The 18,560-nt window shown below is 65.6% G+C and overlaps 2 protein-coding genes across 2 annotated transcripts; one reads left to right on the top strand and one right to left on the bottom strand.

Annotated features, from left to right (window-relative positions):
• Window positions 1–9: 9 nt before the first annotated feature.
• Window positions 10–2,966, top strand: CIB1 (calcium and integrin binding 1). Its single transcript, XM_014887868.2, has 7 exons — window positions 10–130; window positions 261–295; window positions 806–908; window positions 1,271–1,424; window positions 1,674–1,792; window positions 1,867–1,955; window positions 2,191–2,966. Exons 1-7 carry the CDS (start codon window positions 80–82, stop codon window positions 2,210–2,212), a joined length of 573 nt encoding a protein of 190 aa, XP_014743354.1. The 5' UTR covers window positions 10–79; the 3' UTR covers window positions 2,213–2,966.
• Window positions 2,967–4,315: 1,349 nt separating this feature from the next.
• Window positions 4,316–13,156, bottom strand: SEMA4B (semaphorin 4B). The gene is given in 17 exon segments (XM_088172788.1): window positions 4,316–5,702; window positions 5,856–5,950; window positions 6,024–6,187; window positions 6,328–6,443; window positions 6,736–6,946; window positions 7,079–7,229; window positions 7,315–7,496; window positions 7,676–7,833; window positions 7,942–8,058; window positions 8,294–8,324; window positions 8,326–8,340; window positions 8,380–8,454; window positions 8,567–8,665; window positions 8,786–8,848; window positions 9,082–9,242; window positions 11,496–11,640; window positions 12,902–13,156. Coding segments are annotated over 16 exon segments (2,502 nt in total). The 5' UTR covers window positions 11,584–11,640; window positions 12,902–13,156; the 3' UTR covers window positions 4,316–4,926.
• Between the last annotated feature and the right edge of the window lie 5,404 nt (window positions 13,157–18,560).

Raw genomic sequence — 18,560 nt, 5'->3', positions numbered from 1 at the left:
CTGTGCTGTGGGTGTGTTTGCCCCGCCCGGGGCGGGCAGTTCCGCGGAGGGCGAGTGACGTGCGGGGGGAAGCGGCGCCATGGGCGGCTCGGCCAGCCTGATCCCCCGGGACTTGCTGGGCGAGTACCAGGTACCGACACCGGCACCGGCTGCAGCGGGGGGCACGGCAGGGCGGCGCGGTCCCGGAAGGAACCGTGGCTGGGCTGCCCTGGGTCAGGCCTTGGCCCCGCTGCCGGCGCTGACCCGTGCTCTCCCCGCAGGAGCTGACGTTCCTGAGCAAGCAGGAGATCTTGCTGTAAGTACCGGCATTCCGTAAGTGGGATGGGATGGAGGCGCGGACCCTGGCCTCCCGTGTCCCCGGTGCCAGCCCGGTCCGCGGGGCACAGAGAGCTCCGGCCCTGTCCCAGGGCTCCGGTTCCGCCGGACGCCCAGCTGAGCTGGGAGGTGCCGGTGGCACTCCCTAAAAGCCGGCTGTGATGGGGCGAAGGTCCGCGGGTGCTGGCGGTGACGCTCTGGCCAGCGGGGTAGGGCTGGGGGCCAGCCCGAGCCCGCGGTGACCCTTCTGAAGGGTGCCCGGGGTGGGCAGCAGCTAGACCGGCTCCTCTCCCTGGTTCCGGAGCAGTTGTAGGACCCCCGGGTAGCCCCAGAGTTGGCAGGAGCTGTGCAAACGGGCCACCCCGCCCCGGGAACGGGCCACCCTGTCCTGGGAAGGGGCCACCCGCCCTGGGAATCGCTGCCGGCACGGTCGGTGCCTGCTGCCACCCAGCTCGCTCCACAGAACCGCTCTTTTTCTTGCCTCTTAAAGTGCCTACAAGAGATTCAGTGAACTGCTGCCAAAGGAGGAGAGGGAGAACGCCTTCTCCGCGCGGGTTCCCAAGAGCCAGATCCTGACGCTGCCTGAGCTGCGGGTATGGTGCCTGGCAGACACGGGACACTGCTGCTGCCGGCTCGGGGCCTCGCTCTGCCAGTGCTCTGTCCTCAGCTGTGCCAATAAAGAGCTTTCTCGTCCCCACCGAGCAGCTGAGGATCCCAGGGATCCCTGCTGTGCAGGATCCTGGGGATTCCTGTTGTGCCACAGGGGATCCTGCTTATCCCTGCTGCACGGGGCTGTGCACGGGGAGGTGCACAGGACAGGTTTGGCCGTGCTGTGGGTGATAGAGCAGTGGCAGAGTGGGGCACCTGCTCACCTGCTGGAGCAGCAGCCACAGCCAAGGTGTGCCTGATGGAGCCAGCACAGCCCAGCCCTGCTGAGCTGCTCCTGTGTCTGCAGGCAAACCCCTTCCAGCACCGGATCTGCCATGTGTTCTCAACCTCAGAGACAAGGGATGACAGCATGTCCTTTGAAGACTTCCTTGACATGCTGAGTGTCTTCAGCGATTCTGCCACCTCTGACGTCAAATCCCACTATGCCTTCCGCATCTTTGGTAAGGCTGGGGACAGGTGCTGTGTTCTGGGATCCTTGCACCTCGAGGAAGCCGGAGCAGGGTGATGAATCAATGTTCAGGAGTGGTGGCAGTGCCCTTGGAGCACCCACAGGGATGGTGGCTTTAGGAACTCCCTGTGGGAACAGTTGGTTTGGCATGGTGAGGCGCACAGAGTGGTGCAGTGTCGGTGCTTGTGATTCTCTGGGGTCACTGCAGCCCTGCCAAAACCTACCTTGTCTCTCCTCACAGACTTTGATGACGATGGGACTCTGGACAGGAAGGACCTGGAGCAACTGGTGAACTGCCTGACAGGGCAGGGTGAGGAGTCCCGGCTGAGCAGCGCAGAGATGGAGCAGCTCATCCAAAACGTGAGGCTCGCTGGCCAGGGCAGGGGCACTGCACAGCCCCAGGCACAGAGCTCAGTGCTCACCTTCCCCCACAGATCCTGGAAGAGTCCGACATCGACAAGGACGGCACCATCAACCTCTCCGAATTCCAGCACGTTGTCTCCCGCTCCCCGGACTTTGCCAGGTGCGCTGGTCTCCAGAGGCTGGCTGGGGGTTCATCACCTGATTGCTCACTGGGCAGAGCTAGGGGTGGCAGGAGGGCAGGGCTGCCCTGTGCCAAGTCTGCTGTAATGGCAGAGGGCTCTGCATCCCAGGCTGGCTCTGCAGAGCCTCTCCCGCATGGGGATTCTGGTGCTGGGGACTTGTAAACCCTTTGTGTGACTAGCACGCAGGTGCAGATCCTGTCATATCTCTTGCAGCTCCTTCAAGATTGTCCTGTGAGCTCCGTGGCTGTCCAGCAACGCTCCTCCAGCACTCCTCCAGTTCCTGCAGCTCCTTGTGGGCTCAGCCATTTCCTCTTTCAGAGAGCACAAGCCCGGCCCCTTAATGGCCTGGCTGTGCTGCAACGCCTTGGGCAGGAACTCTCCTGCTCCCCTTTCAGGTGCCTGCTTGGCAGCAGGGGGTCCCAGGAATCTGCCTGTCCTGCAGCCCCCCTGCTGTCCTAGCTCTAGAATTTGAATCCTTATGCATTCCAAGGGCAGCTCTGCAGGTGAGGGAGGAAGAGCTGCTCCTGCTTGGGGCCAGTCTGCACCAGCACAGCCCCTCTCTACCCCCAGGACCAATTCCTAAGTTGTGCCTTCCAGCAGCAGGCAGGGAGCTGCCTCCCCTGCCAGCCTCTCCTGCCTCTCCTGTATTTCTGAGAGCCTCCCTGCTGCCACATGGATCCATTTCTCTGAGCAATAACCCGAACCTGGATCCTCTAAGCAATAACCAAAACGTGGATCATTTTTCACGAGCAATAACCCAGATGGGGGTGCTTTCTCTGAGCAGTCACCCAAGAGTCACTGTACAGGTGCCACTCCACAGCAGAGCTGTCCCCCCACGGCTGTGCTCAAAGCCTGCACTCCTCCTCCTCCTCCTCCTCCTCCTCCTCCCTTTCTCTCTTTGCTCCAGCACAGCAGCTGTGCTGCTGCCCTGGCCTCTTCCTCCCCCAGTCCCTGCGAGGACACAATTAAAGGGCTCCGGTTTCACCCTTGCTCTTTGCTGCCTTTGTCCGGCTGTGGGACGGGTGCCACGAGGCTGTTGGGGACATGGGCTCCTGCCAGGCCTCTGCCTGTGTGCCAGCCGCCGCTCCAGGGGACAGGCTCCACGTCCTGCTCCACGACAGCCCTCTCCATGGGCAGCTCCTTCCCTCCCTCCTCCACACCGGGATCCTTCTGGGCAGCACAAAGAGCTCAGGCCAGAGGCACCAGGGGAATCCCGGGCAGGCAGCACCAGGGTCCTTTGTCCTTGTCCAGGCATCGTCCCTGCCCTGGCCTGTGGCCCTGCCAGGGCTGGTGTGGAGCCTGAGCTCCAGCAGAGTCCCCACACTGGGGCAAAGCAGCTGATGGCTCTCAGGGCTGTTTCTCACACAGTGGCTGCTGCTCCTGGCCCTTCCAGCTCGCTGCCCCACGGTGCTGACAGTATCTGAGGCCTGTGCCCCTACAGCCCCAGGGCTGTGGCTGCTGGCAGCTCACCAGCCAACGCCTCCAGTGGCTTTTTTGATGTCCCAGAACAGGCTGTGCAGGAAGTTCAGTGCATGGGTCCACCTGGGAGCAAGGCACTGCTGGTCCCTCGGGGGAATCCTGCCTAGACACGCCAGCTCTGTGTGGAGCTCCCCACTTTCCCCAGCCCTGTCCTGGCACTGCCGGTACTTCCCAGTTGTGTGAGGGCTCAAAAGCAGCCCTGGCTGCAATCCCAGGCCTCACCCTCAGCCACCACAGAGTCAGATCCTGCTGGCAAAGTGTCTAGGGTCTGCCCAAAGCAAGGTGGGATGGGGACAAGGAGCTGATGCTCCCTGGGCAGGCCGTGGGTCCCACATGCAGCACAACACTGTGGTCCTGGGAAGGAGACTGTCACAGCCTCTCTCCTGCTGGAGGCTGCCCTCCTCCCAGCCCCAGGCACCAAATTTTCTTACCCCTGGTCACCTCCACCTTCTCCTGTTTCTCAGGGTGCCAGGATGGCATCACCCCATCACTCTGCACTCCCCAACACAGGGACTCCCTGCTCTGCCTGCACCACACTGCCACAGCACAGACCTCCAGGCACAGCCCCAGGACAGCCCAGGGCTGCCCAAGGGACAGCCTGCCCAAGCTGGCACAGCCCCAGGCACTGTCCCTCCACAGACACACAGCCACTGTCCCTGCAGGGCCCCGTGTGCCCTGGCCCAGAGCTCAGCCAAGCACAAGAGGAGGGGACCCCACAGATCTGATGGCCAGCACAGTGCTCTGGCCTCTGCCATGGGCAGATCTTCCTCTGCCTGCAGGGAGAGATAGACATGGCTGCACTCCATGGGGCCAACTGGGATGGTTCTGGCTAGGAAGGCTCTCAGCCCTGCTGCACACAGACGTGTCTGAAGGACTTTATATAAAAACATCAGACGTTTCTGCACACGCACGTGGGGCTGCAGGCGTGTCCCTGCCCACCCAGCACAGGGGAAGCTGTTCCCAGCTCCCCTTCCCCGGACACAATTCACATTTTCCACATATCAAAAACGAACCAAGCACAGACACACAGCACATGCCGCGGGGCTGGCACCGCCCAGCCGCACGCTGGCCCTGGGTCCCACAGCGGGACGTCACAGTGAGTTTTGGGGCACAAGGGGTCTGCGGCCGCCCCCTCCTGCCCTCTGCATAGAGGGGGTCAGGGCCTGGCAGAGCTGGGGCTGCACCAGCAGCCCGAGCCAGGAGCCGTGTCTGTCCCTGCAGCAGGGACACTGGGCTGGAACCATCCTGCAGGTCCCTGGAAGGCGTGTGGCACCCTCACACCCACAAGGCGATGCCCAGGGAGCCCGCGAGGGTCTAGACCCCACTGGCCGGTGGGTGCTGCCGCAGAGTGTGGGTGCCAGGCTCTGGGCATGCACACACAGACAACACGGACCCTGGCAGCCGTGCACCCTCCGGCGAGGCTCAGCAGAGCAGAGGCAGGCGTGGGCGAGGGCTTGGCTCTCATCCCCGTCACACCACCGAGTCCTGGATCTCGGAGCCCAGGCGCACCCGGGGTCTTTGGCAGGCGGGAGACACCTCCACGAAGCTGTCACGGACGTGGAGAGGCCTCTTCTCTGACTCAGAGAAGGTGCGTGGGGGTCCCGGGGGCTCATGCACGGGGGTACTGACAATGTAGTTGTCCTGCAGGGCCTGGTAGCCCTTGTGCTCAGGAGCCGTGCTGGGCAGGCTGCTGCCATTCAGGGGCAGGCTCTCCACCGGCTTGCGGGGCGGCTTCTGGTGCCTGCTGGGGTCACCGGGCTCCAGCAGGGTCTTCATGCCGTCACGGTGCCGGTGCAGGACAAAGAAGGCCAGAACGAGGACGGCAGCAGCAAAGAGCACACACATCACCAGGAACTCGGTCCAGTAGGTCTTGCCTTCCAGCCGTGCTGCAGCACTGCCCACTGCTGAGGTGCTCCGGGATGTGCTGACCGTCTCCAGGGCATCATGGCCAGCAGCCACCTTCCTGCCAGAGTTTGCTGGCCCAAGGGCTGGCTCCTGCACGCCCACGCAGTAGCTGACCATCAGCTTGCGGAATCCCTCCTCCAGCGACCAGCACTCATAGGTGCCTGCACGCTCTGGGCTGCCCACCAGGATGAGGGCCCCGTCGGGCAGCATCAGGTAGGAGGTGTTGACAAGTGCCCCGTTGTGCAGCCATTGCCGTGAGGCCAGGTTGGAGAGCAGCTGGCACGGCAGAGACTGCACTGCGTTGGGAGGCAGCTGGATCTGCTGGCACTGGGTGCCCGAGGCTGCAGAGAGAACCCATGGGAACATCAGGGAGGGGATCCCCGCTGCGGGCAGGGGGCTGATGGAGTGTGGAGCAGCAGGATGTGTGGATCCCCCCGGGATGTGTGGGAGCCCCCAGGACACACACTCACACAGCAGCACCGGCGGGAGCTCACCTGGGGGCAGGAGGAAGCGGGGACGGGGCTGGGAGGCATTGGCCTGCTGGCACAGCCGCTTCGTGTCAGCACCCTCGATGTCCTGTGCCCAGCGCCTGGGAACAGAGGGAGGGCAGGGCAGTGGGGTGCCGTGGAGTGTAGGGGGCTGGCAGAGGGTGCAGCACTTACTGTGAGTGTGCCAGGACATGTGGGGTGACCCTGTGGCAGGCATCCAAGCTCCAGGCGCAGAAGGGATCCCGTGCCAGCACACATTCCCCACAGCTGCGGTACAGGCTGCAGTTGGCAAAGGGCACCTGGGCCACTGCTGCGTAGGTGGCTGCGTAAACAAGGCCCTGCGGGAGGGGACACGCTGGGGTCAGCGGGGTGGGCTGCTGCACACCCCTGCCTTCCCAGGTCTGTGTCCCCCAGCTCAAAAACAGGACCTGCCCTGAGCAGGCTGAGCCACCAGTGCCCCCCTTGCCCTGGCTCATGCCTTGTCCTGGTCCAGCAGCAGGTGGAGAATGGGCTGCCCGTCAGGGAAGAGGCGGATCTCCTCAATGATGTGCACACCGCGTTTCACCGGCACAGCCTTGTGCAGCCGCCCATCGTCTGCAAACAGAGGGGCTGTGCTGAGCAGGGCCGGGCTGCACGGCACACGCCAGAGCCTGCCTGACCCATCCATGCCCGGCACACACCCTGCCCCGCCAGAGCCCGCCTGACCCATCCATGCCCGGCACACACCCTGCCCCGCCAGAGCCCGCCTGACCCATCCATGCCCGGCACACACCCTGCCCCGCCAGAGCCCGCCTGACCCATCCATGCTCGGCACACACCCTGCCCCGCCAGAGCCCGCCTGACCCACCTATGCCCAGCACACACCCTGCCCTGCCCCTGCACCCACCCGTGCCCAGGAACAGGACGTCGTAGGTGTTGTGCAGGCCCTGGGCGCGGTGCACACCGATCTGCTGGTAGCGCCGCTGGCTCTGCAGCAGCAGGGGCTGGCTGCGCACGGGGCTGTCCATCAGGAAGTGGTCCTTGATAAAGTTCAGCACCCGATCTGGCATCTGCAGCGACGAATTGATCTTCAGGTGCCGTGTGTGGCTGGTGATGCACTGCAGGGAAAGGAAGGGGCTCAGAAAGTCTTCCCCTCAGAAGGGGACCATACTGTGGCAACCATTGGGACCAGGAGAGCAAGGGGGCAGTGCTGCGTCCTGTGCTCGGGCAGGTGCCCAGGGGCCACGTACCGTGCCTGGCCGGGGCTCTGGCACGGGGCTGGTGTCCGTGTACCACTGCTGCGTCTCGCGGTTCACCTCCTTGTAGAGCCCGCTGAAGGCACGCTGCACGCTGTCCATGGGGAAGGCGCAGACGGCCGAGCTGCCCAGTCCACCCTTGTTCCTGGTGAGGAGAGGCACAGCCCATGGCAAGATCAGGCCCTGGCTCTGCCGAGCCTCCCGTGCTGCCCTGGGTCCCCAGCACTCACCACTGCGAGGTGAAGACGCCGTAGAAGAGCGTCTCCTTCCAGTGCAGCTCACCCGGGGTGAGCACGAAGATGTCCTGCAGCACGTTGAAGGGGAACCCATCCTCAGGGTGTGAGCAGAGCAGCTGTGCCTTCAGGAAGGTCGTCCAGCGCCGCTGCAGCACGCGCTCCCCGCCCTGGTCCCCCTGCACGGCACAACGGGTCAGGCTGTGATGCCATGGCCACAGGGAACCCCACGTGCTGAGCCAACGGAGCAGGGCTCCAGGCACCCGGGGCTGGAGATCTGCAGGATGGTCCCACATTCCCCCCAGCCCAGCAGTGAGTCACACCCCAGGCACAGCCCCCACTGCTGCCTTATGCCCACCTTGCACACGCGTGCGATGCGGGAGACGATGGTGTTCTCAAAATAGTCAAACTCCTTCCCGGTCTCACGGAAGAAGAAGTAGACCTTGTCGTCGTCACCCTCAGGGTTGCCGGCAGGGAGGCTCTCTCGCAGGTAGGCTGAGCCCACGAACGCTGGGTCTGGGGGCACAAGCACCCTCAGCACTGCTGGTCCACTACATCCCACTCCATCCTCCCACACTGCGGGGGAAAGGGACCCTGAGCGGCCGTGCCAGCCCCAGCACTCACCTTGCAGCCAGTTGAGGGAGTTCTCGGTCTTGAGGGCGATGCGGCTCTCCTGGCTGCGGGAGATGGTCGGCTCGTTGCCCTGGAAGTTGCTGACGGTCCCGGCGTAGAGCTCGCCGTCTGCCAAAGACAAGCTCCCGCTGGGACCCGCCACGTGCCACCAGCACGGCCCTGCTTCCCGCCGGGGTCTGCGATAGCCCGGCCTCGGCTCAGCTTGGCCGGGCACACACAGGGAGGTGGAGGCACAGGGAGGAGGGTAAAGGTCCCAGGCACTGCAGGGTGTGCGAGGGCTCCAGGGTGGCACAGGTGAGGGCAAGGGAGGAAGGACGAGAGTCCCAGGGTGTCGTGCTCTTACCGACCATGACAGCTGTGGAGCGGGTATGGATCGTACCCAGGTGACAGCTGTCTTATGCCGTCGTCATCTCAGTGACTGTCAATAACGGGGCAGCGTCCCTTCCCGTCCTCCAGTACCACCTTCCCGGATGCGTCCCGCTCCAGGCTGAAGTGCTGCACGTTCTGCAGCAGGAGGAGGCTGTGAGCCAGCAGCACTTGTCCCAGTGCCAAGGACCCCAGTGCAGGGCCCTGAGGGCATGGGGGGTCCTGTGGGGGATCCTGTTGCTGTACTCACGATGTAGGCGCAGGCTGGGCTGAAGGCGCAGGTCCCACAGGTGTACAGGTGGGTGCTGTTCAGCTGCAGCAGCAGCTTGATGTAGTTGTGACAGTCCCTCTGTGAGGGTCAGAGGACACAACTCAGCCCTTGGCTCAGCTGTCTCACCCACAGCCACTCTGCACAGGGCACTGCCCACACCCACCGCAGCCCCCAGTGCCTGCTGGCAATGGGGCTCACCTGGGGGTCCTTGCCCTTGAACACACACTGCCTCTTCTTCTCCTCATCCGCTCTCCACAGCAGCTGTGGAGAAGGGACAGTCACTGGGAGCCCCCCTGGCCCTGGCTGGTCCATGCACACCCTCCTTGTTCATAGCATCCACATCCTCCCCACCTCAAACCTCCTGCTCTGGGGCAGTTGAATGCATGATGGCTCACACAGACCCAAAATGCTGGTGGGGAGAGGATCCCTGCACTCCAGCTAGCGAGGTGCCCCTTCCCTCCCCTAAGGGCCACCCAGCCCATCCCTGGGCTCACCCTACGAACTGGGGAGCTGGGCTGGAAGTTGCTGGTGTTGAGGGTGAGGAGCATCTCTCGTGCCCCCAGGTAGAGGGTCCCACCGTCGGGGCTCAGCAGGAGGGCCGTGTAGTTGGACACACCAGGTGCCTCAAAGCGCTGCACTACTCTCTCGGCCGAGTCTGTGGGGCAAGAGTGGCAGGCATCAACCTCGTGCTGGCACCTGAGCCCCAGGACCCTGCACCACTGCTGCTCCTGGTCCCTCTGCCCAGCACCTTGGCCATGGCACCCACCCGCAGCAGCCAGGGCCAGATCCAGCTCTGCCCACACTGCCACACACACGTGGCACCACACACTGCAGTGTCCTGGCCCTGAGGATGCCACAACAGCCCTGCCTAGCACTGGGGCAGCTGCCCAGCCCAGGCACAGAGGGACCCAAACCTCACAGCAGGGGAGGTGGGTGCTGGGAGTACCTTCCTGCCCCAGCCCGTGGGGCTCAGCCCATGCCGGACACGGGCCAGTGGCCAAGCTGAGTCAGGGAGCGCCCGTCCTGTCCCATCCCAGCCCGTCCTGTCCCGCGTGGGTGGCCTGGCCCCGGAAGCCCTTCCTCTCCTACTGCTCTGAATCAGATGGGCCTGGCTGTGTGAGCGGGACACGTCGGGCTGACTCATGCTGCCAACTCCCTGACCCCTGACACTCTGGGGACCCCCTGACCTCCCCCAACCCCCTGCCTGCTCCCAGAGTCCCACCAGGATAACCCCAGAGCTCCTGCCAGGGTCCAAAAAACCCTGCCAGTGCCCAGTGTGGGGGGTGGAGGAGCTGCGGGGCAATGGTGCTATGGGGTGGGACCCCGTGGGTCTCACCTCCCATTGCCCCACAAACCCCAGGTTTTGGATGGGGCAGCACCTCCCCCGTGCCACGGGGCTCAGCTGGCCCCAGCACCAGCGCAGCTCTCACACAGTGGTGCAGAGAGCAGGAAGCTGATATAGCAGTGCATCCCCTGCGAGGGATCCTGCACCCTGTGGAGGGGTGATGCCACCCGTGGAGGGCACGGCAGCAGAGGGGCCCCTGTGCCTTGCAGAGCCGTGCTGGCATGGGGAGCTGGCTGCTGGTGTGGCTGCCAGGGACCTGTCAGGACAAGACCTGCTTCTTCCAGACAAACCTGCTGCAGGCACATCCAGTGCTCCCAGGGGAGCAGCTCCCAGCTCCTCCCTCCCACCAACCACAGCCCCACGTGGCCACGCTCCATGGGAGCCACCACCGGGCACACACTGGCCACTGGCCCGTGCTCCATGCCCAGCTTTCCCTGCATCACTGGGGTCCAGGCTGGGACCCCTAGGCACTGTCCGTGGCTGCAGCCCCACAACTCCCACAGCCTTAGAGGCGTGCAGAGCGTGGGGCAGAACCGGTCCATGCAGGCAGGGCCAAGCAGTGTGGCTCAGCACGGCACGGCACAGCATGGCATGACGCCGAGCTGGTTGTCTCACTGGGTCCCAGCCTCCTGTCCAACTCAGCAGGTCCCACATCTGCTGGAGCCACCACGGCCGTGGCCAGCGGTCATGGGCGCATGTGGTGGGGCCACATCCACACCAGTGAGCTGCAGCATGCTGAGCCAGGGAGTGCTCGCAGCTGCCCAAACCACGGCACCCTCCCAGGCCGGCCAGCACTGGACGGGATGGGCTCTGCTGGCCGGCAGCAGCTGGATCCAGCCACCTTCTGGCAGCACAGCCGTGGGTGGCTCCCACACACAGCACAGCTGCCAGGGCTGAGCCCAAGCAGCGTGCCCCCACGGCTCGCCCAGCCTGTGCCAGCTGCTGGGGGCTCTGCAGGGCAGGAGGGGGCTGCAACCAGGCCTCCCACTTGTTACAGCTCTGCCTGGCCTAGCGCCCTCCGGGATGTCCTTCCCTGGCCCCTGCCCAGGGCAGTCCCCAGCGCTCTGGGGCCATGCAGCTGACAAGTGCCCGCAGTGGGGCTCAGAGCTGTGCGGAGCTGAGCTCTGCACAGTGAGGGGCTGTGGCGTGCCCCCAATCCCAGGGACATCCTGAGCAGGGAGGGAGCCCACGGGCAGAGTCCTCGGCTGGCTCAGCCCACCCCACCTTGTACAGCACACGGCCACCACCACTGCCCTGCCTGCCGAGGCACCGGCACCCCTGGGTGTTCCAGGCACACCCACCCTCGGTGCGTGTCCCTACAGCCCGCAGCATCCCCGGGGTCTGCCCCAGCCCTGGCTCCATGTCCCGCTGACAGGGGGTTCCCGCTGTCCCGGGGAGCTGCCGGGGTTGTCACACGGCGTTTCCACGCGGCGCAGAGAGCCCGGGGGGACGAGGGACGCTCCGCCGCCCCAGGGGAGACGCCAGCCGGAGCCTCCGGGGAGGGCTGGCTCCCTTCCCCGCGGCCGGCGGACCCTCACCCACCGGAGGTCAGCGGACACTCACCGTAGGGCAGGCTGACCCGCGGGACAGGCTCCGGAGCCGCCGAGAGCAGCAGCGCCGCCAGGACCGGCAGCACCGGGCGCGCCGCCATCCCGGACCGAGCCGCGGGGCTCCGCCGCGGCCGCGAAGCCGCCCGGGCGCTGCAGACCTGCGGGGAGAGAAGGGGCTCAGCGGCTTGCTACGGTCCGGTCCGGTCCAGCCCGGCCCGGCCCCCCGCCCGCCCGCCCCGCTCCGGCACCGGGCGCAGCAGCCACGAGCAGAGCCCCGCCCGGCCGGACCGAACCGGCCCCGCCCGGCCGGACCGAACCGGCCCCGCCCGAGCATTACTGATGTGTCCCCGAGCCCTTCCCAGCCGTTCCCGGTCGTACCGATCAGCCCCAGCCCCGCCGGTGTCCCGGGCGGGGCGGGCCGCTCGGAAGAGGCGGCGGGCGGATCCCGACCGGTACCGCCCCCACGGGACCCGGCCCGGCCCCCGCCCCTCCGTCACGGTCCGGAGGGGACGGGGCTTTGTCCCCGGCAAAGCGGCAGCCGGGGACTCCCTGCAACCACCCCCGCGGCAGGGAAACCCGGTGGGCCCGGAATCCCGGGCGGTGGTCCAGGAGGAGCTGGCTGGGAGTCCCGGAAACGCTGTGCCGAGGGTGATCTACTGTCCTGGGAACAGCTCGGCCCATGGCTGCTAACACAGCCGCTCCCTTGCCCCTCAGCTGTGCCCCAAGGCCACTGTGCTGTGGTTGGGGGCTGTGGCCAGCACAGCCCAGCGCTCCCTGCCCTCCCTGGGAGCCGTGGGCTACCACGGGGTGCCTGAGCCAGCCCTACCACGGGCAAACCTGGCCGGCACCGGTGTCCCCACAGGTAGCACTCGGCACAGGTGACGCATCCCTGCCAGTCCCTGTGCCCGTCCCAGGGGTCCCGGTGTGGCCATGCTGAGCACGTAGTGCTGGGCAAGATCCTCTGCCTGGCCCTCGGGGGGCTCTGTCCCTGGCTGGGCTGTGGGGAGGGCTCACAGCCCCCACAGCCCTCGGAGCACTGCCCACACGGCCAGCAGCTCCCACACTACTGTTATTAGTGACAACTCCTTATATCGCCATGGCAACGGGGACAGGGGGACGGAGGGATGGGGTCTGAGGATTCCCCTGCAGCAGGCAGCTCTCCTGGGGCCAAGGCACCCAGTGCTGCCCTCCCAGTGTGGGCCAGAGCTTCCCATGTCCTTCTTGGTTATTCCTAGCACTGGACCGCAATGGTGGGACCCACTGTGAGCCCCCTGCCCAGGAGAAACGCTCCCCACACTCCCGGAACAACTGTATCCACACTCCTTGGATGCCTGTGCCCACACTCTGGGAACAGCTGTGCCCACACTCCCACACTCTGCTCACTTGGCACTGCTGGCCGTGCCCACTGACAGGCCATACCTGATGTCCAGGGGCTGGGGTGGGGGGTACCCCTCTGCCCCAAATCGACCTTGCTTCCTTCCTGTCCCCACTGCTCCCGATGAGCCCAACGTTCCTTCCCAGGCCTGGGACAGCCCCACAGCTCCACCCCAGCCTTATCAGCTGCACCTTTGCCCGGGAAGTCAGACAGACGAACAGGACTCTACGTCACCAAGGCAAGCTCGTCACCCTGAACGGGATGGGAGCAGGCACTCGCCCTGCAGCCATGGCCCCCTGCCAACTCACGGCATCTCGGGGGGCTCCAGGGACCCGGCTGTCACCTGTGCACGGCCGCGGCAGTGCTGTGTCAACATTCCCGTGTGATGGCACGCAGCGAGGACAGGAGCCGGGAAGGGGCAGGCAGGGAGGAAAAGGAGGGCAGAGCAGGCAGCGAGGGAGGGCAGGAAAAGGCAGCAGAACCAGGCCAGAGCCTGTGCCTTTAAGCGCCACTCCAGCACTGCTGGCAGCCAGGGCTGTTTACGCCAAACTCCCATTTATCTCCCGTCCTGCCCACGCAGCTGCCAGCGGGGCAGCGCCGGGGGCACCCGCAGCACCCTGCCCCGCTCTGCCCTCGCACAGGCCCGTGCGTGCCCCGCACCCTGCTGCAGGCATCGGCACGCACCAGCTCTGCCACCCTCCCTGCCCACTGCCGGCAACGGGGAAACCTCGCCGGGTGTTTGGGCAGCACCAAAACCTGTGGCCTGGGGTCAGCAGGCAGGTGGGGCAGTGGTTTCTGCACCAAATTCCCACGCCAGCGCCTGCCACCCAGTTCCCACTGGCAGTGGGTGCCTGGGAAGGCGGTGATGGATCTGGCTGCTGCTGCTGCTGTCTGCAGAGAGCGAGGATGAAGCTGTGTGTGCCTCGCTGCTGCTGCTGCCCACGAGCTCCCACCTTCCTCTGCAGCCTGCCCAGCACGGGCACGGCCCCTGCTCGGGGACCTGCGCCCGGCTGGCACACAGCCCACGCTCCCAGGCTCTCCCCGCCTTGCGGGGCTCACACGCACGCCCCCGGCTCGGCTGGCTGCTGGGAGCTGCCAGACAGCAGCCGGCAGTCCCTGCTCTCAGCCATGCACACGCAGAGCGTGTGAGCACGCATGCATGCACACCTGCAGCGCGGCTGCGGGCCCTGCACAGTCACACAGGTGCTCCAGCTGTTCCAGCTGCCCTGAGGTTGCACTGGGTGCACGGGGATACCCCTGCATAGCCCCTCTCTGCTGCGTCCTGACAGCCTCCTGGGAGGGGCTGGGGCAGCCTGTGGCCCCACAGCCTGGCAGGGCTCCCCACGGGGCATCCCCCATTCCAGGTGCACCAGCTGTGACACCCTGCCTGAGCCAAGGGCCTCCCACGGGGCCAAGCTCGGCTGCCCCCCTGCCTCTCTGGCCCTCTGTGAGCTCAGACCCCGCTGCCAGGACCTCCTGGCTAGGTGCTGTCTGTTGGTGGCACACAGCCAGCCCCCTTCTCCCCCACAGCATCCCCTTCGCCCTGGCAGGGCACATAGGGCACACCTGCACCCAGGGCACCACAACACACACCTGGCTCATTGCTCCCATCACCCCTGCACCGTGGCAGAGTCACTTCTGAGGACCACAGGGTATCCCCACAGCCCACCTGTTCCCTGCAATGCCAGCACCTGCCTGCACCTCACATTGCCTGCCTGGGGAGCTGCAGGGTACAAGGGGTGCTGCCCTGGGCCCCCACTCCTTGTTGGGCACCCTGGCACAGGGCAGGGAAGAGCCAGCAGGAACCCCAGCCAGTGAGCACCCTTGAGGGGCAGCGGGGTGGTGGAGCACAGGCATGTCAGCTCCCTGGAGTGCAGAAATCGAGGGTCCAGGCTCAGGGATGGATGCCCCTTTCCCAGCTGGTCCTGACTGTGCAGAGCCCAAACCAGCACTGGTCCCATGGCATCCTCGCTACCCTTGCCCCGGTGCTCCTTGGGGTCAGAGGAGGTGCCAGCCCCCCAAGCAGCCCCAGGCTCAGCCGGAGCAGGCACTAGAGCCCAAGGCATGACCCAAAAGCCCATGGGACCCGACCCTCCCTGCACCCCAAGACCAGGGGCTGCCTGGGCACCACCAGCTGCTCAGGTGATGTGGCCACATGTCTGGGACACACAGCACGCGTGCACCCCGCAGTGTCCAGGGCCCATCTCACACGTGGGACACACCACGCACACGCCTGTCCTCGACCATGGCGTGCACTAACACGCCTCCCTGTGAGCAGCCCGTGACGCCCGTCCCGAGCACCCTCGGCCTGGTGTACGCACAGCCGGCACATGTAAACACACGCACAGAGGTCACGGGGTGTTCACGCCCTGGGCGGCAAACACACACCTGGGAACACCTGGGGTGTGGGAATGGGCCCCGGTGTGACGGCACAACACACACAAAATACGCACACAGAGCGCACACACACAAAACACACACACACACACAAAACACACAAAACACAAACACACACACAAAACACACACCTGGGAACGGGCTGTGGGAATGGGCCCCGGTGTGACGGCACAACACACACACACAAAACACACACGCATAAAACACACACACACACACATAAAACACACAAAATACACACAACACAGACAAAACACACAGACACACAAAACACAGACCAGGGAATGGGCTGTGGGAATGGGCCCCGGTGTGCAGGCACAACACACACACACAGAGCACACACACACAAAATACACACACAGCACACACACACACACAAAACACACACCCACACTCACCTGCTCAGACTCACACAGGCACACCCAGGTGCACGCACGCAGTCACACAGCCATGCACACTGTCACTCACACACACAGCGATGCACACACGCTGTCACACAGTGATGCACACACTCTCACGGGCACACACGCGTGTTCCCCCACTCACACTCGCCCTCCCAGCCCCTCCGCAAGCCCCCGGCAAGCTCCGGTCCCTCGGGCCACCTCCGTGCACGTGCGCGCGCCGCCCCTCGCTCGGCCCCGTGCACGCGCACCGCCCCGTGCACGCCCCGTGCACACTCGCTCCTCGCACACGCATCCCCCGCCGGTGCCGGTTCCGGTACCGGTGCCCGGTGCCTTCCCCGCTCTCACCCGCTCGGCGGCTCCGAGGCGCGGCGGGAGCCGCAGGCACCGGGGGCGGCTCCGCGGTGTTTCCCCCCCCGGCGGTGCGGGGCGGTGCGGGGGCGGCTCCGGGGGGCTCCGCCCGCAGCACAACAAAGGGCCGGCCCGCCCCTCCCCGCCCCGGCCCCGCCACCGCCCGGGGGCCCGGGGGAGCAGGGGCTGGGGGCGGCCGCTCCTGCCTGGGGAGCCGGAACTGTGTCTGTGCCCTCCACGGTTCCTGGGATGGCCCTGGCCCTAAAGGGGTCGTGCTGGTGTGCCCAGGACTGCGTGTTTCAGCCCCAGCACACTGAGGGGCTTCCAGCATCGTGGGGCTATTGGGGAGCCTGGTTTGGGGGGGCAGCACCCACTGGGGTCGCTGGTAGCAGGGGTGGCTATGGGGACACCTAATGCCTGTGCACATGGCCCCAGGCATCATGATGAGATCTTGTGGTGATAGCCAGCTCAGGGGGTTTTGGGGTAATCCATGAGTCTGGGCGTTTTATGGTGGCTCGTGTCTCTGTGGGGTTCAGGGATGCCACGGCCATGGTGTCCCCACAGTGGCACACTCGGAGCTGGTGGCTGGTGTCAGCAGTGCCCAGAGCTGCTGGGAGCACGGCTACTGAAACACTGTGCTGGGCAGGCAGGAGTCCGCAGAGGGGTCCCAGGGTCATGCTGGCAGCCCCAGGAGGTCGGATGGTTGCCAAAGCAGCCCCCATTCCAGCCTGCAGGCTTCTTGTGTTTTCAGGTGGCCCAAGGAAACATGGCCCCTGTCAGCCCCCCGGGGCCCCCTCCACGGGCAGACACAGCCCTGCCTGCGGGCAGCAGGGAACTCAAACAGCCTCCACACCGTGTCCTTGTTCATGCTCTGGCTGGGTCCCAAACCTGTGGGACCTGTCCCTCCCTGAGGTCCTGGCCCCACACCCAGCCCTGCCGGCACTCTCGTGTCCCCAGGGCAGCCACGCTGGGGACACTGGAGTGGCACAGCAGGGAGGGTGGCTGGGCTGTGGCCAGGGATGAACGGGCGGTGCCTTTGTCTGGGGCCTGCCCTGGGCCTGTGCCACATGGCCACTTTTGTCCTTTCCTTGCGGGGGGACTGTGCTGCGCTGGCCTGACCTCACTGCCGGCGCTGCGGCCACTGGGCGGCTCCGACCGCGGGGCCAGGGCAAGGGCAGCCAGGGGGGCAGCTGGGGCGGTGGCCAGGCCACCGAGCAGTGCTGGCATGTGGCCGCAGGGCTGCTGGCAGCACGGGCTGGGAGGGGGAGCAGGGACACCCAGGACCCCGGACCACTCTGACCCCCCCTCGGACCACTGCTGATCCCCCTGGACTACTCTGATCCCCCTGGACCACTGCTGACTCCCCCTGGACCACTCTGATCCCCCCCGGCACTGCGGCCCCACGGCTCCTGCTCTGGTTAATGTTAAAGCCGGGCAGACGTCAACGACTGCCGCAGCTCCTCCAGCCCCTCCGCTGGGGGCTGCCAGCTCCAGGGCTGTTTTTCTTCCTGGAGCAGGCTCTGCCCGTCCCATGTGGCTAAAAAAAGCCATCGGCTTGGCTGGGACAGCAGGACAACAAATTCCCAGCCCGAGCAGCCTCCTGGCAACCCTGGCACACTGCATGCACCTTCTCGGGGTGCCCCTGGTGTGCATCACCCCTGTGGTCGTTGTCGCTGTCGTCGTTGTCCTCCTCCTGCTGCTCCCCACGCGGGGCCAGCCGAGGTGAAGGTCCCCGCTGGAACAGTGGCAGTTGCCCTTGTCCTGCTGGATCCAGCTGCCGAGTCACGCGCCAGCCATCAGCAGGGACGCCGGCTTCCATGTAGGGTCAGGCTGAGTCTGCCTGTCCCCAGCCCCACTGTACCACCCCCATTTCACACGGCGTTTTGCAGTCGGGTTTGGTCCCAGTTCTACGTGGGATTTTACAGCTGGGTTTAGTCCCGAGGATGTCTGATACCGGTTCCACGAGGGCTTTTGCAAATGGGTCTGGTCCCGGGGGGGATGGGGCCATTCCCAAGTTCCACGAGGGATTTTAAACCTGTGTCTGATTCCCCAGATTTCATTCCTGGTCCCAGGCAAGGTTTTGCAGCTACACCTGGTCCCAGGGGGCTTTGTTCCCTGTTCCACGAGGGGATTTACTACCGGATCAGATCCTGGGGGAGTTTGGTCCCTCATCCCTGTGGGGTTTGGCAAACGAGTCAGATTCCACGGGGGTTTGGTCCAGAACCCAGGCAGGGTTTTACAGCTAGGTTTGGTCCTGGGCCAAGTCGGGCCCGGCCCCCATTCCACACGGCATTTTACAGCCGGGTTGGATCCCGGGTGGTTTTGCTCCTGGTTCCACGCGGGGTTTGGCCCCTTATCCGTAACCCCGATGTAGCCAAGGATGCGACATCCCTTTGGTGGGGACGGGCACCGCCGCGGACCGCGGACACGCCGTGCTCTGGCACAGGGGCGGGATGCAGAGACAGCCCCAGCGCGGGACCCCAGCAGCCCCTTCCGGAGCCCTCGCGGGGCCCCACGGGGGGATCCGGGGCTGTGTCCCGCCCCGGGGCGGAGA

This window comes from Sturnus vulgaris, chromosome 13 (genome assembly GCF_052056855.1).
Source record: "Sturnus vulgaris isolate bStuVul1 chromosome 13, bStuVul1.hap1, whole genome shotgun sequence".
NCBI classification, from domain to species: Eukaryota; Metazoa; Chordata; class Aves; order Passeriformes; family Sturnidae; genus Sturnus; species Sturnus vulgaris.
This window is presented reverse-complemented; position numbering and strand designations above follow the sequence as displayed.

Coding starts and splice junctions, on each gene's coding strand:
- CIB1 (XM_014887868.2), top strand. CDS start 80: ATGGGCGGCTCGGCCAGCCTGATCCCCCGGGACTTGCTGGGCGAGTAC. Junction 131..260: donor ACTTGCTGGGCGAGTACCAG/GTACCGACACCG, acceptor CTCTCCCCGCAG/GAGCTGACGTTCCTGAGCAA. Junction 1,793..1,866: donor TGGAGCAGCTCATCCAAAAC/GTGAGGCTCGCT, acceptor CTTCCCCCACAG/ATCCTGGAAGAGTCCGACAT.